This window comes from Poromitra crassiceps (assembly GCF_964638095.1).
Source record: "Poromitra crassiceps genome assembly, chromosome: 5".
NCBI lineage: Eukaryota > Metazoa > Chordata > Actinopteri > Beryciformes > Melamphaidae > Poromitra > Poromitra crassiceps.
Window position 1 is genome coordinate 29,406,449 of NC_139642.1, and position 25,403 is coordinate 29,431,851.

Below are 25,403 nucleotides of genomic sequence, written 5' to 3' on the forward strand. Positions count from 1 at the left end.
TATTGAGGCTGTTGAATCTTTGAGTGTCTCCAGCTTCATCAACACACTCAGGAGGTTCTCTCTCAGATCAGGTCAGATGAAGGTACTAATTTACAGTAATTGGTGCCTGCAAAGAATTGAAGATGGATGAACCAAACACAGATCTGAACGGGTATCTTCAAGAGCAGAGATGCAGTTGAGTATTGAACCCACCACACTCATCCCATATGGGTGGGGTGTGGGAACGCCTTATTGGTGTTCCTGCAGATGAAGGCCCCTCAACTTACACATGAAGTCCTCACCACTCTAATGACTGAGGTATGCGCTATCATGAATGCCAGACCCCTCATATCTGTGTCGTCAGATCTTGAGTCTCCACTCATTCTTACACCAACCATGCTGCTGACACAGAAAACAGGCACCCCCCCCCCCCCCTCTCCTCCCTGTGAGTTCAGAAAGACAGAGCTTCTCAAGCAGCATTGGAAGCAGGTTCAGTCACTTGCTGACACCTTCTGGGAAAGGGTGACGCCGTAAGTATCTCACCACACTGCAAGTCAGGAGCAGGTGGCAAGACAAGAGAGCCCACCCAACTTGAAGGAGGGAGATGTAGTCCTAATGAAGGATCTTCAGGTGAGGAGAAACAAATGGCCTATGGCGGTGGTAATAAAGGCATTCCCCAGTACGGATCAACTCACACGGAAGGTGGAACTCAGAGTCATTCGACAAGGAACACCCAAGGGTTTCTCCAGGCCTATCAGAGCTTATTCTCCTCGTATCCCCAGCAGACTTGAATGTAGTAAGCTAGTACCTGATGGACTGGTGGATGTGCGCCATGTCATAAGAAATACATTAATCTATGTCATATTCTTCAGTTAATACTGCCACCTAGTGTCGCAGAGTGAAAATGCTGTTTTAGTCTAGAGTTCAGTTTCACTTTTGTTTTAGAAGCACATGTCCAGTGCTGCAGGTTACTCCATGTATGTGCTCCATGGTAGATAATTAGGGGTTCAAGCCCCGAAGGGGCTGAAACCCTATTGTTTTTGTGCTGGTTTATTATTCTCGTTCTCGTTCTTGTTGTTCATCTGCCTTGACACAAATTCCCGTGAGTTGGTAAATGGCAGAGACCTGAAATTTGGCACAATGACAGATATTGGTGGCTGGTTACTGCTCAAGAAATGTTTTTTGAATCGGACTGAAGGTGGCGCTATAATTAAAGGTTTTACGTTAAAGGCCATAACTTCCACGCCGTTTGTCCGATTTTCAAACCTTTTTTCCCCAGATGTTCAGGTGAACCTGCTCTACAAATTAGCCTCAATGACCCTTAAGGTCCATCTGGAAAATGTTTGAGATATTTTGAAAAGTTTGGAAAACATATTTTTGACATCTCCTCCTAGACCGTTTGACCAATTTCCACCAAAATCGCCAGGAAGCATCTATGGACCAAAGCTCTACAATCCTGAATTTTGGATTTTTTAAATCTACTTTCGTTATGGAGATATTAATCATTAAATTTGTGAGAGGGCGTGGCCTCTCAGCTAAATTATCATAACTTCATGACCGATTAACGAATCTTCATGAAACTTGCTGGAGGTCTTTGGAGATCGTCACAGACCGTGTCCACACCTGTTTGTCCAATGATCGTGAAACTTGGCAGATATATCAAGGAGGATGTCCTAGTCAAAATCAGAAGTTTTGTCATCATTGGTGAAAGTGGGCGGGGTCTATGGTGTAAGCATGTAATAGCGGTAAATCAAGTCCATTCGCCTAATCGGTTGCAAACTTCTCAGCCTAATCTGGAATGGCATTTCTGACATGCTATTTCACGATTTGACCAAAAGGGGGCGCCGCAGACGTAACTAGTGGGCGTGGCCTAACATAAAATATGCTGTAACTTCACACCCTTTTGTAACTCCCAGGCTGTTTCTCCAATTTTCAAACAACTTTTTTCCACACATTCACCTGAATGTGCTCTACAAATTTGCCTCGAGGACTATTAGGTGTTCAATTTGTGCAAGGCTTGAACCCCTGCCATTGCCGCTTGCGGCTATATTTTTCTTCTGCATTTTGAAGCTATCGAAGGCAATATCCGTAAGTTTATTATGATCTATTGTGATTGTGCAAGATTAATATTGTTCATTTTGTAATTGCTATTTTCTCAGTTGAAGCAAATCTGTTAGTAGCTACCAGTCTGTAGCCTGGAGATGATAAAGTGCATGCTGTTTCATGGCATATGTATACAGCCACTTACTGTGATCAGTGTGATATTTTATTAACATAATTTTGATTATAATAAAGATGTATGTTTTAAGAGCCTTTATTCAAGGACATTTTTTGTATAATTTGTGTTTCAGTTTCACAGTCAAGTCATGTCTCTCAGTAAACGCAAAGACAACGCAACCCCTTCGGTCTGAGAGTCTTTCTGGGCATATTGGATTGTTTAGCTAGCTGGATAAACTGCTTTACCCACGAAGAGGCGAGGGAGGCCAGGCCACCATAGCCGGCTTATAGCCTTAACGCAATGTATAAGCACAAACTATGTTTTCCATTTCAGTGTCGGCAAAGCAATGTCTGGTCCAGAATATATCTGTTGAATAGCAGTGTGATATTCAGTAATCTGATTTACTTGCTGTCTATCCAGGCTGTGTTCCAACAGTTGGAGGGTGAAAGCCATGTCAGCTCCGATTAGAGCTGCCGAACTGGCATGGTGTGTGTGTGCGTGCGTGCGTGTTGGTCACTCTCCAGCAGGGAGATCAGAGCTGGCCTAAGGCAGTTGCCGTGTTCCCATCCTTCCCATCTCTCTTCTTTCATCAACCCCACTATCTCTCTCTCTCTCTCTCTCTCTCTCTCTCTGTCTGTGCTTATCATCAGTGTGACTCTTTCCCTGCTCATATCGCCACCCTCATGTCTCACTCAGACGCTCCGTATACAGCCACAGCGCCAACAGACGCACTTATCTGTGTGAGCATCCTTTCATAAAACAGCCGTGTGGGAGTGTACTGTGTATATTCCGGCCAATCCAGGCTCTCTCTCTCTCTCTCTCTCTCTCTCTCATCAGCGATGCTCTCTGTCTGCTTTGATAAGGACCCGGGGCCCCTGGAGGCACTGTGGCCCCTGATACTTTGTCACAGTCCTCTGGCTCTACAAACACACAGCAGTGATGGCAGTAAAGCAGCTCTCTGCCACCACTGATAATGAGCACTGTGTCCTGAAAGATACAGTGGAGTGTGAACGCTGCCACATGCCCTCGAGGTGCAGAGTGCAGCGCGAGCGATAGGAGCATCGGCTGTGGCTCAGCACCTGCTGCCATTGGCTAATAGCCAGTCGCTCCTTTGGATCAGATTGGATGTTTCTAATCTAATCATTAGATGAAACTTTAACGATACCCGAGGGGACAGTTTGGTCATCACAGGAGAAGAAGACGAAGGAAAGAATAAGACAAATACAGTCTGAAACCACCAGCTGGAAGAGTATTGAAGCTGCTTGTCAGAAGTGGAATTTAAGCCCATGGTTCAAGATTCAAGATTTTTTATTGTCACTCCCTAGTATAAGTATCACATGTGAAATTCTTGTGCTGTAGACTCCGTTACAACATAGTGCAAAATAACAGGGCATATAGGTCCAAAATAACAGGGCATATAGATGCAGGAAAACAAGGGAAACAACAAGCAATAACAGTAAACTTTTTTTTCCTTTTCTTTTCTAACATAGACACCTTTAAACATACTTAAACATTCTGTTTGCACAGGTGCAAATAACATAGGCATAATTAAACATATGTAATGGTAGCAGCTGCCGTACAGCTACTACATGATTGTTTATTTGTGTGTGTTAAGGAGTCTCGTGGCCTGCGGAAAGAAACTGTCCCTCAGGCGATTTGTTTGTGCTTTTGGGACCCTGTATCTCCTCTCTGAGGGTAACAGGGAGAACAGGCTGTTGTGGGGATGGTTTGTGTCCTTGATGATCTTCAGGGACCTCCTGAGGCACAGCTGGTTGTACAGTTCCTGCAGTTCTGGCAGCTCACATCCTGGTTCCTGGACCTGAGACGAGGGCATGGCTACACGACACAAAGCTGGATATATGAATGACGATACACGAAAGACATCCTGGTTCCATTTGAGATGAGACCCCCTGGACAACTAGTGTGTGAGGTAAAAACAAGTGTAATTATAGCTGCTGCGCAGCATTGTTGGGACCAGGCATTTTGACGCAACCTGTTCTCAATCCTGAATAATCAAATAACCATTTGCCATTTTGCCATTTGTTCAGGAATCCTTGGCATCACTTCTTAACGCACGGGATAAACATTTAACGCCATTTTTGAATGGCACAGTAGTCCAACAGAACTCCCATAACATCTGGAATCGATGCCATGGGAGTGCAACATTCAAATAAGCTGGGGTGGTGCATAGGGTGTAGTGGAGGTGTTCAAACCCTAACCCAAACCATAGTCCTAAACAAGTTATGGGCAATGTTGGCCTAAAGGTTAGAGAACCACGCTTGTGACAGGAAGGTCATCGGTTCAATCCCCTGGACCGGCAGGATAAATCTGTTTGGGAAAGTAGCGCTTGCTCCTCCCTCATTACCACCACTGAGGTGCCCTTGAGCAAGGCCCTTAACCCCAACCGCTCCAGTGGAGCTGCTCAGTGCCTGGCCAGCAGATCAGACTGTGGTTGTACTGGTCAGCTTCCAGGTATGAATGTGTGTGTGAATGTGAACAGGGCAAAACTCCTCTGAATATATAAAGGTAAAAAGATGTGTGGCAGAATGAACAGTTTTAGAGGGGGCTGAAACTAGGAATTAATGAGATACTACTTTGTGAATCAGCCAATTAGGTCCTTTCCGATGAAGAGCACTTAGTCCTAATCATGAGAATTATGAAACATAGTATTACTTCTCTTCATCTATTCTAGTATTACAGTATTGTTTCTGGGCATACAGTGGTGGACATTTCTCCAGTTCCTCTTATGTTTTTTGTCAACGTCTTTGGGTCCTTGAAAAGCGCTTTATAAGTCTCATTAATTATTATTATTTATTATTATGCATGTAAAGGCAGATTATAAACTAGTGTATCAGCGTTCAAGACAAAAATAGAATTTGCGTACTCATGCAGACAACATAATGCTATGGCTGTAATTTCTTTTTACAAAGATTGATTGCTCCATAAGTGGAAAAAAAGACAGATCCTCTATTACCATTGACTACAATAGTTACATGAAAATTTCAAAATGCTGTCAAAAAATTCAGTTTTTGAGATACAATTATGACATTTTACACCATGATATCACTATCCATTACTTTGCATCATTAGTTCTCGATGGCCCTCCTTCGTGAAGACGGGCCTTCCTCTGACCATAAATCTACCTCATAAAAGGCTAATGTGACACGGAGACACATATTTAGCTAACAGTTTAGCATGGCAATTAGCGTTTTGCGAGCTCTGTGCCTCTGCCAAGTGCCAGCCGTCCAACATCTGTTCCTCCTCCACCACAGCCTCAGCCTGTTAGGTGGGAGAGTAGTGGATCCATGCACAGACACTTGGTAAACTGGAACTGGAACTAGCAACAGACAAACCTGCGGGCAAGAATAAAGACTGTATGTAGGCTGTCCCAGAAGTAGATCTTTAAACTGAATTTACGATCTGACAGTGTGAAGCTGGCCGAGCTGATTCTTATAGCCTTCGAACGTGACATCACATTACAGTATGACGACATCATAAGTGAAATCACTAACCTTCAACAGTGACATCATATGTCAGGTGTAACATCATCAATGATGACGTTATCATCCATTATGACATCATCATTGTGGCATCATAACCTACAACACTGACATCATGTCAAGAGTGACATCATCAGTGAAATCATCAATGAGGACATTATCATCAATTACGACATCATCACTGTTGACATCATCACTGTTGACATCCTTGGTGACGTCATCATCAGTGATGACATCATCTAACACCGACACTGCACTCCTCCATCCTTCCCTCCGGAAGCCATCTCTCCCTCTCAGCGGGCGACAGGACAGTTATCAGGCCCTGGACTGAAGTGATGGGCGGGATGGGTGTGTTGGGGGTTCTGGGCTTGTTACTCCCGCTGCAGCTGCTCATGTGATCACTGGACTCTGAAAAGTGGGAGGTCCTGCTCTCCGACTCACCTTGACCCCCCCCCGCTGCTACCACCTCCTCCTCCTGCTACTAGAATTAAATGATGGAGAGCGTGCACGTCCATTAGCATAACCTCAGCATCTTCACCCTGATGGGAAGCTTCTTCTGCACTCGCCTGTGTCTATTGGATTTATTCCCCACTCCAGCAGTGATGGATCTTCCATGTTAATGGTGGCACCATTGAGAGAAAGTCACCTCACGTGGAGAGAGACGTCACATCTGATCTCGCCTTCCCAACACACAGCCCTCGCTCATTTGATGATTTTTCTCTCTCTCTTCTCCTGCCCTCCTGCTGCATCACGCGAGCCGCGCTTCTCTTCTCCTGCCCTCCTGCTGCATCACGCGAGCCGCGCTTCTTTCTCCTGCCCTCCTGCTGCATCACGCGAGCCGCACTTCTTTCTCCTGCCCTCCTGCTGCATCACGCGAGCCACGCTTCTTTCTCCTGCCCTCCTGCTGCATCACGTGAGCCACGCTTCTTTCTCCTGCCCTCCTGCTGCATCAGGCGAGCCACGCTTCTTTCTCCTGCCCTCCTGCTGCATCACGTGAGCCACGCTTCTTTCTCCTGCCCTCCTGCTGCATCACGTGAGCCACGCTTCTTTCTCCTGCCCTCCTGCTGCATCACGCGAGCCACGCTTCTTTCTCCTGCCCTCCTGCTGCATCACGCGAGCCACGCTTCTTTCTCCTGCCCTCCTGCTGCATCACGCGAGCCACGCTTCTTTCTCCTGCCCTCCTGCTGCATCACGCGAGCCACGCTTCTTTCTCCTGCCCTCCTGCTGCATCACGCGAGCCACGCTTCTTTCTCCTGCCCTCCTGCTGCATCACGTGAGCCACGCTTCTTTCTCCTGCCCTCCTGCTGCATCACGCGAGCCACGCTTCTTTCTCCTGCCCTCCTGCTGCATCACGCGAGCCACGCTTCTTTCTCCTGCCCTCCTGCTGCATCACGCGAGCCACGCTTCTTTCTCCTGCCCTCCTGCTGCATCACGCGAGCCGTGCTTCTTTCTCCTGCCCTCCTGCTGCATCACGTGAGCCGTGCTTCTTTCTCCTGCCCTCCTGCTGCATCACGTGAGCCACGCTTCTTTCTCCTGCCCTCCTGCTGCATCACGCGAGCCTCTTCTCCTGCCCTCCTGCTGCATCACGTGAGCCACGCTTCTTTCTCCTGCCCTCCTGCTGCATCACGTGAGCCACGCTTCTTTCTCCTGCCCTCCTGCTGCATCACGTGAGCCGCGCTTTTGCATATTTCTGCAGCTTCATTTACCTCTAATAAGTCATTGTTCAGGTAATACCAGCTGGCACACATACAGTGCAGCCCCCTCCTCTCCTCTTACAGTATGTTTGCATCCTCTGTCTCCTTTCTCGTTTTCTGTGTAGCTCCTCTGTGAACAAACTGTCAATTCACACCCCTCTAAGGGGAGATGAGGAGGAGTGAGGCAGTGGCATTATGACAGAGCAGGGTGAAAGAGAGAAAGGAGGTGAGGTGGGAGAAAATAAAGTTGCTCTTATCGGAACTCGCCAGGAGCAACGCGCACACAAAGCTCCTTGGGAATCCAATTTACTCTTTGCTGTCAGTTTAAGTCATATCAGCGCAATTAGCCTTCACAGGTCAGAGTGTGAGCGCGCTGCGCTAAGTGATTTCCTCAAATCCCACTAGTGAAAAGAGCGAAGGAGCACCGAGCCTCTACAGGAAAAGAAAAGAAAAACACAACTGGCCGTTTCTTTATACGACCTGGCTGCTAATGGATGTAGGGCTGTCCCCGACGCGTCAACGTCACAAGTTTGTAATGGCTTCTGTGTGCGTTAGACTGGCTTTTATTTCGGGGGGAAAGTCATATTGTTGTTGCTGGTTAGCAGAATCGGCTAACGTTAGAAGTTGGCTCCGTCTATCACATGGATTTGTGATTCCCAACTCCCAAGCGACTAACCTCGCGTCACCAGGCTCTTCTCGGCGAGAAAGAGCCTGGCCTCCTCCGTTCACAAGTGATTTTGTCACCCTGCCTGCTTCCGGCCTAGAGCCCGCCCTAGACAGGAAACAACAGCGGAAATAGCTCGTTAACTTGACAATTAGACACAACGAATCAGAAAATAAAACGGCAAACGACAAAACAAAAGATTGACGTACCGAACAAAGTTTTTGAAGAAGTTCTTGTAGAAACATTGCGGATTCACAATCTCACATATTTTAAGCCAATACAGAAGCTTTACTTTTCAAACAAATCAGTTAATGGAATAGTTATTGTCTGTCCGCTGTTATGGATAATGGAGGATCGAGTACAACAGTTGAAGCATCTCTGCTGCCTGTGCTGGGAAAGACATGGACATTGATCATAAGATTTCACATGGCGAGTACGCTATTGTCTTTGGCTCTCCAGAAACCTTCCTCGGCAGTTACTAGAAATGTGCTAATGCTACTATACAACTTGTGTTGTTGTTCTTTTCAGGCTCTAGCTAACGTAACCTCGCCGCGTCAAGCTAACGGCAACAAAGACGTTTTTGGCGCACTTATTTCCGGTGTTGTTTCCAGTTCCTTGGTTTACGTCCCCATGACAAAAAGCGGGGTGAAAGGTGCCCAGACTACCAAGCGACAGGGACAGGACAAGCTACAAAACATCCAACTGTGCTGCTCTCTAACGTTAACTCCGCAAAATGGAAAGGACGTAAACATAACAATAACGTTATACCCGGAGCGCGCGTCCTGTCGATCGATGGGCAGCAGACAGCACCAAGTCAGTCCTGTTTTAACACTTTTTGATCACGCATAGGATTATCAACACGTGGAACGTGTTTTTTAGTATAACGTTAGTCACTTACAGGGATGTAAACTAGTCACCTTTAAGTGAGTCACCCTTTTCATCCTAAAATAGGAGGATTTATGAGTGGTTTTATGTCTACCCTGGTATCTGTCACCTTTTTCACTACCAATGATTTTGCATCCCTGCACTTAATTAATGTAAGTTAAATCATTTCAATGACTCCTTGCCCCACACTAATGAAAGAACATTTATTTGCCAGTGATTATCTTAACTGCATATTAATCCAGTTTAAACATTAATCTGTCAGCAATCCTTTTGAATTTGCGAGGGGGTACGGTGGCGCAGTGGTAAGCGCTGTCGCCTCACAGCTAGAAGGTCCTGGGTTCAATTCCCACCTGGGACGCCATGAGCGCTGAAGGGGTTTCCTTCATATAGGAACCCCACACCAAAACATGCAATATCCTGGTTGCTGATGTGGTGCCTCGTCTGGTCGTTAGGGGCGCCTGTTCGGAGGGAGGGGAACTCATTGGAATAGCGTGATCCTCCCACGTGCTATGTCCTACCGGTGAAGCTTCCCCTGTCAGGTGAAAAGAAGCGACTGGCTACTGCCCATGTCTCGGAGGAAGCATGGAGCCAGTTTCGGCTCTCCCCAGATCGGCAGAGGCGTGGAGCAGCAACCAGGATAAATAAATTAAAATTAGCACTAATGGGGGAAAAAAATATGATAAAAAAAATAAAAAATAATCGTTCGATTAATCGACTAATCGAAAAAATTGTCGTTAGATTAATTGGGAAGAAATTGATCGTTTGGATACAGCCCTAAATGAATGTCAGCCTCTTTGCTCTTTTGTTTTGGCCTTGTCAGCCGCTCGCTCTGGATTTAAATGGATTTTCTCTCGCTCTCTACAGTATCTCTCCATGATGTCGTTCTACAGTATTCAAGCCTTGTGTAACACAAGTGTTGGTTGTTTTTACAGAGTCACAGTGGGCATCTAAACAGTATAGGTTATTTTTCTTTGTTTGAGCAAACAGTAGTGGAGGGTGGGCGCCTGGGCGGCAATGTCCTTGTTGTTTTTTTACAAGAGCAATTAGAGGAGTGGAGAATGCGACCTTGACCTTCAGAGCTCCACTGTGAGTTGCTGTTGTCTTAAATGGTCTCTCCATCTCTGTCTGTTAGGGACTTTACATGCACAACCCTAATGGGAGAGAAGGATTTACCCAAGGTGCATGATCAGACTTGCCTGGCTCCACACCTTCGAACCCACCCACTCCACCAAGTTGAGTTTTGGCTGCTTCTGGTTTGGCATCGTGACGCAATTTCCTCGGTTGAAAAAAAATTATTAGCCAATGAGCACCAGTGGTGGAAAGAGTATGAAAAAATCTACTCAAGAAGTACTGTTACTTTGATGACATTTAATTACTGGTTTAAAAATCTACTTAAAAGTAGATTTTAGTAGAAGCAAGTTATTTAGTTACTTTGTTTGTGGGATTGGGGGGGGGGGGGTATCATCGCTGCCATGCAATAAAAAAATATAATACTTCAAATTCATCATCAACTTCAACCAAATCCGATGACTTTTTGAGCAACCAAAGCTACTTTCCTTTGAAACAAGTTGACAACACTGGAATTTAAAAATGCAGTTTTATTCCATACACTTGATCGGTAGGCTATAATATGCTCTTATGCTGTAACACAGACATGCAGAGAGTACACACACACACGTACCAGTCTATCGCCACGTGGATTTCACCGTGGTCAGCTGACAGCGGTTAACTAACACTGACCTCACCCCTCCCTCCCTTCCCTTGTGTCTGGTTCCCAGGAGAGATCTGTGCGTTCAACATCCACGGGCTGGAGGCTCCATTCGAGGCGGTGGTGCTGAACGGGACATCTGGCGAGGGCCAGCTGAGGGCCCGCGGCCTGGTGGACTGCGAGCTGCAGAAGGAGTACACCTTCATCATCCAGGCCCACGACTGTGGCTCCGGCCCCGGGGGCACAGAGGGCAAGAAGTCCCACAAGTGAGTAAGACAGAGGCAGTGTTGGGGGTTGTTACTCAAAAAAGTAATACATTACACATTACTTTCAAAAAGTAATGCCTTACTTTACTTAATTACACCATGGAGAAAGTAATTTGTTACACTGCTCGTTACATTACTTTTGCGTTACTCTGCAACATCGCCTGAGATGCATTGTCACGTATAATTCATTCAAGAACACTCAAGTCATAGAATTAACCATTTATTGCATAAATGAATATAATGCATACAATTATGTTTGGCGTTGAAGGCTCCGCTCTTAGAATTAATTTAATTTAATATTTAATTAATTTAATTCTCCCTGAACTCGGCTCAGCAGCATGCTACGCCGAGCAGGGAGCGCAAGCAGAATCCCCCATGGGAATAAAATATTCCAGATACATTTAAACCATAGAAATTAAAAGAGGGAGCCTAAAAGCAAGACATGGAAACATGTTCATTTTTTGAGCCATGCAGACTCCAGAGCTACAATACATGATAGCATTTGCATTTGATCTAAAAGGTGGAGGTTGGGGTGGCGGTGGCAAAGCGTTTGCCAGCAGCCGCACGATCCAGCAAGGATCCAGCAAAGTGGGGAACAGATCAGTGAGTGAGAGGCTGCCCTATTTAAACGGACCGCCTTGTTGTGAGAATGACTGATTGGAGAATTGGTTAAACGGTGAACCAAACAGAGGCTGTCAGCTGGTACAGCTGGGGCGTCGACTATGACATCATGTCTTGAATGAACTAACGCAGGCTTCATTTGCCAGTTAACAATAACATTAAACCTTACATATGCCCACATAATATCAGCACAAATCCCTATCCTAAGGACATAAACAAAAACTCTACGTTATACCATGTACAAACAATTTAGGCATGCATATGGTCCAAATACTGGTATATTATGTGTTGTGCAATGATGGCTGTTTAGCAAGTGTGATATTTCTCAGGGCGACTGTGAAAAAGGTCCATTACTTTATAGTATGTTTAAAATACATACTACAGCATGCGCTGGGACGCGTCATCAGTGATGTTAACTGGGGTCGTAAGGTGTTTCGGGTCTGTCCAACATCATACACCCTCGCCCAGTAGACCCACCCGAGGCCGATTAAGACCCCGACCCGCTGCAATAGAGTTAGTGCTACACCGCAGTATTGAAAGACCCTTCGGTGCATGGAGGGTCTAAGGCCCTGTGGGTGACTCCAGGCCGGGCTCCTCCTTCGTCTCACCAGACCCTCCCGGAGAAAAGGTAATCCTACCATGTGCATATCAACATACTGTAAGTCAGAGCCTGCGGTGACGCAGACTTCTTTTGGTTTGTATAGACAGCCACTGGAGGCTGAGAGTATTCTGGGACACTGTAAATGGCCTGTCCTTTAGCCGGCGAGGATCAGGCTGGCCTTCCAGTGATTTAGAAAGCAGGGAACAGGGAGGAAGACTTGCAGAGGATCAGGCTGGCCTTCCAGTGATTTAGAAAGCAGGGAACAGGGAGGAAGACTCTGCCTAAGGCTGTGCCCAAATTACACATGACACGTCAATGGCAGAGAGCCAGGGGAAGCAGTCAAGCAAATTAGCAGCTAAAGAGGAAAGGGGAGGGGATGAGGTGTTACACACGGGACACGTTTTAAATCCTATCTACCCTCGATGCTCACTCCTGGCTGCTGCCCTACTTATGCCTCTCTCTTCTTTTTTAGTTTCTACTTATTTATTTATTTTCCTCCTGGCTGCGGCGCCTCAAGCTCAGCTGGTTCCTGTTATCTCTCCATTTCTGTTTCTTTCAATCTGTCTGTCTGTCACTGACTCAAACTGCCTGTGTGCTAAAAACTGGATGCTCTCGTTGCCTTGGCTGCACAAAACTGTGTCATTGAGGCCGAAATTGAATTTCTGTGCGGCTCTGTGCACGACAAATGACATCTTGTTCCCTGTTGAAAATGCCTTGTCTGATTTGCATGAGCGTGGTCGACTGCCCCCTTCGCACAAAACCATTAAAGGAGTCAAAAAGATTACCATAATAGCAATAGAAGGTCTAATAAACTTTGACGTTTATAATTGCCTTCTCTGAGTCAAAGTGCCCAATGGACAATGCACAGATTTCTGCCAAGTCTGAATTACCCCATGTGCACGGCACGGCACCCTCCAGACTGTGAAGCTGTTGCACAGAGCCGCCTCTGGAGGCTTGAGGCACTGGTAGCAGCAAAGTTCTGAATGTGTTCTTCACACAGCAAGTCTGTATCTGCTCAGGTCAGCTTTAAAGGAGAATTTCACTATTTTTCAACAATTTAGCTACTGTGGTAGCTGTTCTACTGTGGTAGCTGTTCTACTGTGGTAGCTGTTCTACTGTGGTAGCTGTTCTACTGTGGTAGCTAAATTGTTATCCTCGGTGGCTTCTTGTCAACTGCGCATGTTCACGATGTGACCACTTGAATGCCGAGCACGTTGTGTACACGACTTCCGGTCCCGTATTGACGGTAAACACGAGCCGTCTTGAACGAAGCATAACCTGCGATCCAGTAGATGTCATCATCAACGTAAAAAAAAAATCTCACAGTCTGAAGACTGAGGGTGTTACACGACAGCCAGAAGAAATATGTCAATACTTTGCTGAACACAAACAACTTGGTTTTAAAGTGATAAGCTGCGACATTTGTTTGTCTTGCTCCTCTGTGTTGAAGACTGGAAGTCGTCCATGTGGTTTTTGTACTTACAGTATCTATTCCCCTGCACACCCTCACTGGAGCAACTTGCTCCTATTGCTTTCCAGTAATTAGACATAAGGGACATGTCACTTCCTGAGAAAGCGTGTCACAGTCTTAAGGCTTCCCCAGACTCACGCCTAACCGTGACATGTTTATTTAACACACATCTACAGATGAAACACTAGGAGGCTGTCAGGGGGAGGTACCCCAGGGTCGTGTGTGTGTCTGTGTGTCTGTGTGTCTGTGTGTGAGATAGAGAGAGAGAGAGAGAGAGAGAGAGAGAGAGGAAATGTAGATGTGATACTGTATAGACACAGACACGGGCATTTGCTCATGTGCAAACACACTAACAGTCCAAACACACCAGATGCATTTCTGACGCTGAAGCAATGCCTCGCGGAGGCAGTTTCATTTCGGCATCCTGTTAACAGGGAGGACCGATCACACCGGCCGCAGCGCGTCGCCTCGTGCAGCGAGAGTTTCGGCGTCGGGTCTATTTTTGACACGTAATGTGAGCGGCCGCGTGCAGTCACGCATGAAGTCAATACCGATTTGTGCATCTCAAAACCAGCCACACGCGCACATACACACACACACACACACACACACACACACACACACACACACGCGCGCACGCACGCACGCACGCACGCACGCACGCACGCACGCACACACACACACACACACACACACAACATTAAAAAAAAGAAAATACATTAAAAAAGTAACTTTCTTATTAGGCAAAACTTGGCCAACAGGTGTGGCTTGTTAATATAAGCTGCCCCATCAATGTGTCTGTGCTTTATTCAAGCATCATAACTTCATGCTTGTCACATTTGATGCTAAACCTCAATGTGTCAGTTGATGTTGATGAAGAAAACGACTTATCTAGTATAGGAATATGTTGTTTATCTTTAGCTAACATAATGTAATGGGATAATTTAGTCTCTGTTTCAATTATGAATATGCGCTGCAAGGAACTGCACCATCTGTGCATGTCTGCTTGAGTTAGCAGACAGAGGAAAGTGACACCTGGCTGCTACCATCCCAGATGCAAACCACCATAAGGCTTTGCCGCGTGTCCGCAGACTCTTGGAAGTCAAATGGACATGCCCGCAAAGTTTTATCAGATGTACGTTAAGATATCCCTTCTATTTATGATTGTGTGCATCTGCAATCACCGCTATACTGTATATCGGTGGTTCTCAACGTGAGGTCCGGGGACCACCACGGCTCTTTGAGGCCTTCATTTAATTTACAAGAAGTTCACACAGAGAATGTAGAAGAATGACTGTTTTGATGGTAGTTTCACTCTTATCTCTCTACTTAATTTAAAGAAAGCCATGGAATTCTGGGCAAAATTATCTCTAACAATAAAAAATATTCTTAGATTTGGGGCCGAGAGACAAAAGCGTATGAATTTGCAGTCCGAGGCCCTAATGTGGACTAAATTAGGGGTGCTTGATATGAATCACTGCTCTATATCACTTCCTCTATCTCTCTCTTTCGGAGGTGTGCATTGATGTGTGCTGTGATGGCCTGTGCTTTCATTAAAGCTGTCAATGTTGTGGGATCCATATTATCTGATGCGTAACAGTGTCCCCTGAGCTGTATGAGTGAGCAGGGGTGGGGCATGGAGCAGAAGGGGGCGGGACATGGAGCAGAAGATTGAGCAAGATTACCAGGCATTATAACCACCTTGTTTTGTGATTACACCGCCGCCCATGTGGCTGTGTGGTATAGCACCTCGGGGCATCAGGCAGTGTGGATGAGGGATTCCCTTGCATATCGATGAGTTTCCCAGCCTGCGTTTGCGTTGGATCCCATGGGCATAGTTAGGGTTGTTTATCTGTGTTCTAGCGTTACACAAGGAAATTGATGATTCCACCTCTTGGCTAATTCCTGACAAAGATTAATTGAGTCCTGTGCATTTATGCTGCGTGTGGAGGAGTGTGCATGCGTGCGTGCGTGCGTGTGTGTGTGTGTGTGTGTGTGTGTGTGTGTGTGTGTGAGTGAGTGTGTGTTTGTGGAGGGGGCCTGCGTGCGCGCATGTGTGTGTGTGTGTGTGTGTGTGTGTGTGTGCATGCGTGTTTGTGTGTGTGTGTGCGTGTGCGTGCGTGCGTGTGTGTGTGTGTGTGTGTGTGTGTGTGTGTCAATAATGAATGTGTTTGAGTGGCTCTGTGTGGATGAATAATGAATGTGGATGAAGATGAAGAGGTAAGATGGGAACAATACTAACCTGGCATTAACATGCATCACCTGTCATCAGCATGCACCTCGCTTCCAGATTGTGTCTAGATAGATTTAGCTGGATTACGTTCCCAGCTGGCAGTAAAATACGTCTCCAGTACACACTACAAAGTGAAATTGGATTTCTCTTGGCGCACACGCCATCTCCTCTTGTGATATTTACATCCATTAAAACTGACTGTAATTGCTGTAAACAAATCAGACCGCCATGGGAAATCTGCTGGATTGATTTATGGCACAAAACAAGTTTTCAAGTACACACCTTTGTTCCAGTTCCACTGTTCTAACTACATAGTTTCTACATGTTGAAGCGTTTTCTGAAAATCGCATTTAAAGAAAAATGCATTTACGTTTCAAAAGTCATAAAAGTGATTCACATTTGTGAAGATTATCCTGCTGAACACAAATTACCGCTCCCATAAACCTTTGTTAACCACAGACCTTATTTTATGCATTCAAGTGAAATCTCCATTCTAAAACCCAATTCACTTTTCCCCTGAAGCACAATATACTCCTGAACTCATTCCTGCGGTGCTCTACGGCCTCATTCATGGCTGCATCCAACTAGAGACAACTTTTCAGACCCTCCTGGAGAGAATATTTCTCAAAAGAGACTAACGTTGTTAGCACCAAATCTGGAGACTTTCTGGTCATGGGATTAACATTACCAGCAAGCAGCAGTAAGCCAGGCAATGACGATAGAGTAGCATGCACTTTTACCACATCTAAAAGTCTGCTAGTATTGATGCTAACTACAGTTAGCATCAATGCTTCTGGACTGTTATTTGCATTGATGCTAGTGGATTTTTAGCTGCGGTAGAAGCACATTTCCAAAGATGGCATTGACAACAGAAGACACCCAGGCTTAGATAAAAGAGTATTATGTGTATGAGGCAGGCATTGTGTCCATAACATGTATAACCAATGTTACTTGCTTATCTAACCAGAGAGATAGGCCTATGATGAAGAGCACAGCCACACTCAGGCAGTCCCAGATAGGGAGCGCTTGTAATTGACACCAGCGCAGGCTGAAACTGGCATGAGCGGGTGGAGTTTTTAGTGTTGCCGGTGGGGATGTTATGTAATTGTGTATGCCCCACCACCACCGTGTAAGATCAGCAACACCGACTACCATGGCAAGCCTAGTATGGAGATTTTTCCCTATCTTTAATCAAGAGCGCGGTCTATCAATTTGAGAGCATGATTTATTGATTTAATGTTCTGATTTTGTAAGGCTTTCCCTCAAGCTCCGCCCTCACCCTCAAATAACCCCCCGCTTGGTAGATTTGCTATGCTTGTGCTCAAACTGTGCTTGCAAAAAATCCAAGTGCAGAGAATAAATCCAAAAGCAGTGCCAACTGTTAGACACGTTTCCTGTCAGGTGCTTATTTGCGGCGGGACGGCCGCCAAGGGGCCCAATCCAGGGCCAATCAGGCCGGCCGGTTCCCTGGATCTACCACAAATAGTGACATCATCAGTGGTATGACATCATAATGGGGAGTCACAGGCGATTGACAGCGATGACCTCATAATGAGAGTGATGATGACGATGTGACACAGTGATGACATCATCAGTGATGTGACATTCCCAGCGGTGATGTCACCAGAGAGGTGAGATCATCAGTAACAGGTGTCACAAGTGATATCACAATCACGACATATCGGCCATTATGGCATCAGGCCAAGGTAACACTGCCTGCAGAAGTACTACAATTACATCAGCCATCTAGCATGGGTGCCCATTAGGGGTGCACCGATCGATCGGCAAGCAATCCGTATCGATCCGTATCAAGCAATCCGATTTTGACCTCAAATATGCGATCGGCTGATTGCTGATATTTCGGCTGATTGCAGATTTAAAAAAGAAAAGAAAAAAAAGCCCTATCACTAATCAGGCTTTCCAACGATATAAAATACAATGCCAATTGGTATTATTAAAGGGGAGAAATAATCTACCTAAAATAACGTTTCCAAACTTTCTTTGAGGAGTTTATATATCGGTGATTGGTGATCGGTGATCGGTAATCGGTGGTCGGTCGATGATCGGTTGGGCAGATATTTCCCATAGGCGATCGGCAATCGGTGATCGGTGGCAAAAAATGTGATCGGTGCACCCCTAGTGCCCATGCTGACCACCCGGAAGAGGGCCTACACCAGCAGCGTCCCAGGCGGGAATCGAACCCAGGACCTTATCTTATCCAAATATCCAGCCCTATCTAGTCTTAATCAACTTTTTATAGTGGTGTTGGAATCATTCCTGCACCCCTGCTGTCTTTCTGTGTCACCCTGGCTCATTGCAGAGTGCAGACCTCACGCTCACAAACTGAGGCCTGTCACAGGGAAGGATAAAGGCCACGGGCTTAGCTTGCCACTGTGCCTGCTAGTACACGGAGAGACACACACTCACACACACACACACACACACACACACACACTGGCCCCAGAGAACCAGGTGTCCGTTTCAGCCAGATGTGAGCAGTCACACGCGCGCACGCACACACACACGCACACACACACACACACACAGACACACACACACACACACACACCCTCCGTCCATACAACCCCCAGAGGAGTGGGACATATGTTTGCTGGGTAGTGTGGCGACGCAGGGGGGTAATGTTTACGAGCGAGCGTCATTAATATGACAAAACAAGCCTGGCTGAGGGATTTACTCTGCACACTGCTGCTGCCACGTCTGCCAGTGCTTCTCATCACTGTCATCACTGTCTGCTGTTAGCATCTCTTGCTAACATCCCACCAGCAGTAGGCTAATGCTGTAATGCGTCTGCATGTTCATTTCTGTATTCCTGTGTATGTTCTGCAAATGTGTGACCAGGGGCGACGGCAGGGGATTTGGGCCCCCCAAATTGTTTTTGGCCATTTGAAGCTAGATTTCGACCCAAACCATAACCCTAAACATGAACCAAAGTTGTTTTAGTTGCCTAGACATAACTGAAATTTAAACACAACCACGTAACATTTTCAAATTAACCGATTCGAGGTGTTTCACCTGCACGCACCGTTTCGCTCATATGTCATTTTGGGACTCATTGGAAAATGACTTATTCTGTGGTTTCGGTATTAGGACGTGTTGTATCTACATTTGTTGGTTGTGTTTGTGTGCTTCTGTTGATCTGCTGTTTGTCTGTGTTTGTGCATGCTGCATTATGCATGTGTGTAATGTGCATATACTGTATTACGGTGTGTGTATGTTTGCATGTAGAGGCTCAGAAACGTATGCGTGTGTATTTGTGACATGCAGGCAGAGATAAGACAGTGTGGAAATCCATTCTGCCTGGACTCTGCCTTCCCCCTGTCTCTCTCTCTCTGTTGTGAAGTCTCCATCTCCAGCCAACCTATGCTGGAGAATCATCCACAGCTCACTTAGGATCAATTCACCGCCATTGCTATTACCATCACTTTGAAGCAGTGAAGGTTTGACCCTGACTGACCCACAACAACTAACCTACAGATACTCCATCCACTGCCCCACTTCTCACAACACAGCTCTTATAGTCTCCCTCTCCACACACACTCACACCTCTGGAGGCGGAGCCCCGCTTCACAGCACAATTACCAAACAGGATGGATTTTATTTTTTTATCTTTCCATACCTGTTTTGCTTAACTCACCACCGGGAAAACTCCTCCTACCCCAGATGGCCAGTGTGCCCATGCTATAAACCACTGTTTCCACTCCGTTTGTCTTTTTCCACAGTGCTAGCATAGAGCTTGCAGTGTGGCGTCGCAGGGCAATGTCAGGTGATCATGCGGAACGGAAAGGACGGAAATGTGATGTGCTTCATCACATGACCTCTATAGGGTGGCATTGACTGAGTCTTGACTGTCCGTGGCTGCAACACGCGAGTCAGAGGGTCAAACAAACCCCGTGGCGCTATGAAAGTGAGGGCCGGTGTAGATACAGGATCGGCTCCCCCTACCAGATGTGCTCGGCTCGGGGTTGACAACTATTAGATGAAGTTAAACTCTCGCAACATTTATTTTCATGTAGAGGCTCAGAAACGTATGCGTGTGTATTTGTGACATGCAGGCAGAGATAAGACAGTGTGGAAATCAATGAGAAATGGTCCTGTAACACTTATTCATATTTTTTATGTTTAATCATGTCTGATAACATCAGTAGCTTAGCTTGTTGGCTAATCTAAAGCTGCCCGCGTTAATCCCACGTGCCCGACGTACAGCCAATCACAATGCGTGCCCGAGCCGATCTGGTAGGCGAGCCAAAATTGCACCAACACCGGCGCGCGCCGGCTGAGGTGGGATCCCGGTGGGCACCATGGGATGCACAGGTTCTGTGCTGTGTTAGTAAAGCAGTGGTTCTAAATGCAGGCCATAGATGAGACAGCCAATCAGGGATTGATTTAGAACTGGGATGCAGGTGAATGCAATTAATAAGGAGCTGGTAACATTTAAAAAGAAAAAAAACAGCAATCCTCTGGGTCCTCAGGACTGGGATGGATGCATCCCTTTGAAGCTTAAAAATCTACTATCTGTCCTCATCCATCACCGGTTGTCAACTTGTCAGTCAATGAATTGAAGGATGGATTCTCCTACTGGCCATTGGAGAGTATTGATGAAGACGTTTAAAGTGATGAATGGTGGGGTTTTGTTTACCATACATATCATTTAACACACATTAGCATTGACAGATCACTTGTGGAAGGATTCATTGGGGAAATTGAGTGGGCTTGGTGAACTGTACATATGGATAGGCTTAGATACCTATTAAAGGGCTTATTTTGCCATACAGTACAACAGAATCAAGGCAATACAGTACATTGGGCCGGGTCAGAGAGTGTATTAAAAAAACTCTCGTAACGGACAAGCCCGTCTTTTATTGTCACATGAACACCACAATACATGCATGCGGCCACAACACACTCATGCTGACAGTGGCCGGTGAAAAGTGTCCTCTGCATTTAACCCATCCAGGCATGTCCTTTCCTCCGAGGGGCAGGCCAGGAGCAGTGGTCGCTTTCTCGTACAACGCCCGGGGACCAACTTCGGATGTTGTCGTCACTGGTCGGATGACGATGACGATCTGATCTTCTGCATGTTTTTTTGGTGGGGGGGGTTATATACGGAGGAACCCCCTGGGGGAGCACGGGGAGAACATGCAAACTCCACACAGAGAGAAAGGCCCTTACGATGAGATAACCCACCTGGGCAGTGGGCACTAAGGATATGGGGGGGGAACACAACCACCGCGCCCAGTGTCCCAGGCGAGAATCGAACCCAGGACCTTACCACTGCGCCACCGTACCCCCCACACAAAGTACACATGTGATTCCTGGTAACCTATTCATTCATCATCGGTACTGATGATTTGATATTCTGCTCACAGCTCAACGATCAGTTAAGAAGCTGCTGCAATTTACTTCTTCCTACCATTGTGGCTTTGAGCTAGGCATTCAGTCCAGACTGATCTCCAGGAACACTGATGCTTCCTTTGTCTTAACAGTGGGCCTACCTCTGTCGTGTGTGTGTGTGTGTGTGTGTGTGTGTGTGTGTGTGTGTGTGTGTGTGTGTGTGTGTGTGTACTGTATGTGTGTGTGTGTGTGTGTGTGTGTGTGTGTGTGTGTGTGTGTGTGTGTATCTGTCTGTGTTTGTGTGTGAGAGGGAGAGAGAGCGAGAGCAAATATTACATCTAGGGCAGATTCCGACCCACACGAACACAATCAACATCCACAATCCTATGACATCATCAATGATGTAATAGACATTGTGACGTCATCAGTGATGTAATAGACATTGTAAGGTCATCAGTGGTGTTTCACATCTGGAAAGTCGACAGCTCCCTTTTTTTTTGTTATGTATTTATTTTTTGCGGCTAACTGCCAAATCGGGGGGGGGCTACTGTTTCACCGTGGTAAGAACATTTCAATACCGTCACAACCCTAAGTACCATTGATGCACCTTATGTGTTTACTTCTGACTTACCGATGAAGGAAGTGACTGCTCCCATGTGTCCCATGTTTTCTTAAAACTATTCCCACAACTAAGCAAACAGACCATAGGTTTTGAAAATCACTCTATGCTGATAGACATTACTTTGTCACCCACCATGCCCTTCCCTCCTCTCTGTTGCCCCCTACTGTCTGCAGGGCAGTTGTGCACATCCAGGTCAACGATGTGAATGAGTTTGCCCCGGTGTTCCGGGAGCCCCAGTATCGCGCTGCAGTGACGGAGGGGAAGATCTATGACAGCATCCTGCAAGTGGAGGCCACCGACCAGGACTGCTCGCCACAGTACAGCCAGATCTGTAACTACCAGATCACCACCACCAACACACCCTTCGCTATAGACCGCAACGGTGAGTAGCAAAGGGGAACAATATTCTGGGTGCATACTAATAGGATACACTATTCAGAGGAAATACATACGGTGTATGGATGTAGAGATTTCATGATTTAAACCAGGGCGTTAGTTCACTAAAAACTAAGGTATGGTCCAATATATCATGTGGCACCAAAAACCTGCTCAAATCACCCGTATTTCAAGGAAAATTCCACCCTTAGATAACTACACTTAGATATCATCAATCTGTGATGGTCTATGCATTCCAGGAGGTATTTTGTGATGACGTTATTAATGAGAATATATTGATTCATTCATTCAACCTGTATTTAAATTAGGAAATACATTGTGGTAGAGGCCTCTTTTACAATATAGCCGAGTATAAGACATACAGTAAACATAAGACAAAAACATAGACAAGCAAACCTAGGTACCAAGAACCATAATAGGAATCAATCAAAACAACAGCTGGAAGTGAAATAAGGGATTAGAAATTTAAAATGTCCTAAGGATAAAAATGAGCAAGCCTTAGACTGTTCTGTATGTTATTCCAGCTAGCAGATGCACAGTGAGAAAAACTGGATTTAGTTCAGTAAAAGCAGCTCGCACTTGCAATGTAATCAATCATTTTAGCGTCAGTAGGTTCAAGATACAATGCTTCAGCATGCGCTGGGACGCGTCATCAGTGATGTTAACTGGGGTCGTAAGGTGTTTCGGGTCTATCGAACATCATACACCCTCGCCCAGTAGACCCAGCCGAGGCCGATTAAGACCCCGACCCTCGTCCCAGAAGCAGCCGCTCACGGATCAGCCTTCCTACTCTGTCTGCAGCGTTGCCCGCGGAAGGGTTGATCATGCCCAATCCGCTGCAATAGAGCTAGTGCTACACCGCAGCATTGAAAGACCCTTCGGTGCATGGAGGGCTAAGGCTCTGTGGGTTTCTCCCGGCCGCGCTCCTCCTTCGTCTCACCAGACCCTCCAAAAGGCAATCCTACTATGCCGTACCATCATGGCGTACCATGGACAGAGAGGATGCCTCAAGGAGGCCTGTGCACTGCACGTCATTCGCCTGCGGCGAGCACCTCGCTCTAGCCTGAAGGACCCCAGGCCGCGCCGATCTTTATACAGCTTTTCAGAAGGCTAATCCGTAGCGTTTGTGGATTTCTCCCTCACGAGAGAGCCAGGCTGGGGTGCTAACCCATCCCGTACCGGGTAAAGTAAAGTAAAGTAAAGTAGTCATGTAAAAGACCAGTAAGGGCCATATAAATAAAGAGAACCCAGTGCCTTTCACACCTTACAGAGATCCTCCTGACAACATACAGTACGCCCTCACTCCACCAGGGGTGTGGCTGCATCAACAGCCCTATTTGGTGGAGCAAATGTGGAGGACAGCACGCACAGCGCCGCATTGAGCGTTGCCTTGTCCTTTTGTACCTCTGGTGGGCAAGTAGTTGTCTCCCTCTCCCTAAAGCTGCGTTCACACCGACCTATTAAAGTTTTTCGCTGGCATCGAGTTTACATACAAAGTCAATGCAAACGAGCGATTGAGCGTATATTCGCCCGGGAGAAAAATCGCTGGGCATCTGAGCGACAGAGACAGAGCGATAGGGCGGAAATTTGCTCGTTGCCCGAGATGAAATATCCCAACTCGAGCAAAATTTCACTGCTAACAGTCGCTTGCTGCTTAACGCTGATTGGCTGCCGTAACCCCGGAGTATTTATTCATTCTTGCATCAGGGGAAAACACAGTTGTGTTGTTTGCGTTTTCATCCTGTCTAACGTTAGAGCTGTGTGCTGCTTGTTTCTTGACAGTGAAGATCTCTCTCATTTCTCAATGCACCCCGCCCACATCTATCAGCAGGCCGACACAGGTGCTGCCAATTGTGCACAAATAGTCTCTCCCTCTCTATGAGATACTCTCTCTAGAGTATGAACACCTCGGCCCGAGGGCGGAGTGCGCTCCCGGTTTGCGCAGCGATTTAAACACAACGACAGAGCGATTCCAAAGGGTTGAATCGAGCGACAGCGACAAAAATAAATATCTCGGTGTGAACACGGCTTAAGAGGATGGGGTGTGTATGGCTTCTTCTTACAGCTGACCTCTTGCACCTTGAGCCATATTCTTGTGCGTTAGCAGTGTCACTAGTTGCGGCAAGGGTGTACTAATCGGTGCTATTGCCTCTGTATGCAAGTGGTCTCCAGAGGGTGACAGATAGTTGGAAATATAACGGTTATGTCGTAACGGGAGTTATATGACCACTCTCAGAGCCCTCTGGACTTTAGACCTGCCACTCCTCTCCCGTGTCAGTCAGCTAAACTGACCAGATATGAGAGGACAGAGCGAGTGCAAGTGGTCTTATACCCCTTGCTGTCACCTGATTGGTTGAGGTGCATTTTTTGTTCAGTATGTGGATCCTCTGATGGGATTGGCTTCGGCAAGTGGCCTCCAGAGGGCTCTGATAGTGGTCGTAACTCCAGTTATAGTGACATAACCTTCGTTCACACCCACAGGGTGAACACACACACACACACACACACACACACACACACACACACACACACACACACACACACACACACACACACACACAGGCACAGGCAGACCAGCTATGCTCTGGTAGGGAAAGTAAATACTCTAGATGTCTCTCTCCAGGGTAAAACAGTTTCTCTGCTCTTTCCAAGGACAAAGTCAAGCTTTCCCCACAGAACCATCAGTCTCCACAAATCAGATCACAGAAGTCTGTGAGCACACAAACATCAACACACACACACACACACACACACACACGTGTGTGCACACACACACACACACACACACACACACACACACACTCTCTCTCTCTCTCTCCTTCCTCAGTCTGATTCATCATCTGAGGACAGACTGAGCTCCGCCTCCACCGCCTGCCATAAAGCTTGAAACAGGAAAGCTCTTATCCTCACATCTGATCTTTCCAGTAGCGTCATTACATTTGTAGCTCTAAATACTTTCTTTACTTACTTTATTTCAAAAAGTCAAGTAGGATTCAACATGTTCCTGGAGGGCACACTTCATACTTCCTCACTCTTCTTAAGCACCAGCTAGACAGGGCCAGAGCCATATTCACCTTATTCTTTGCCCACACATGGACGCTTCCGCATTACGTCATTTCGTAATAGTATTTCCGTTTTAGACTTGCCAAAAACCCCGCAGGCATAAACGAACATATCTTGGCCAATAAGTATG

General features: G+C 46.4%; 1 protein-coding gene across 1 annotated transcript in view; it reads left to right on the forward strand.

The window, feature by feature from the left end:
* Positions 1-25,403, forward strand: part of LOC310776415 (calsyntenin-2-like) — a gene marked incomplete at both ends in the record, with an annotated part of 309,056 nt that overhangs the window by 180,666 nt on the left and 102,987 nt on the right. Inside the window, 2 exons of the mRNA XM_083636607.1 lie at positions 10,719-10,914; positions 21,988-22,196. Coding sequence (XP_083492733.1) covers positions 10,719-10,914; positions 21,988-22,196 — 405 coding nt within the window. The remainder of the gene's footprint in view (positions 1-10,718; positions 10,915-21,987; positions 22,197-25,403) is intronic.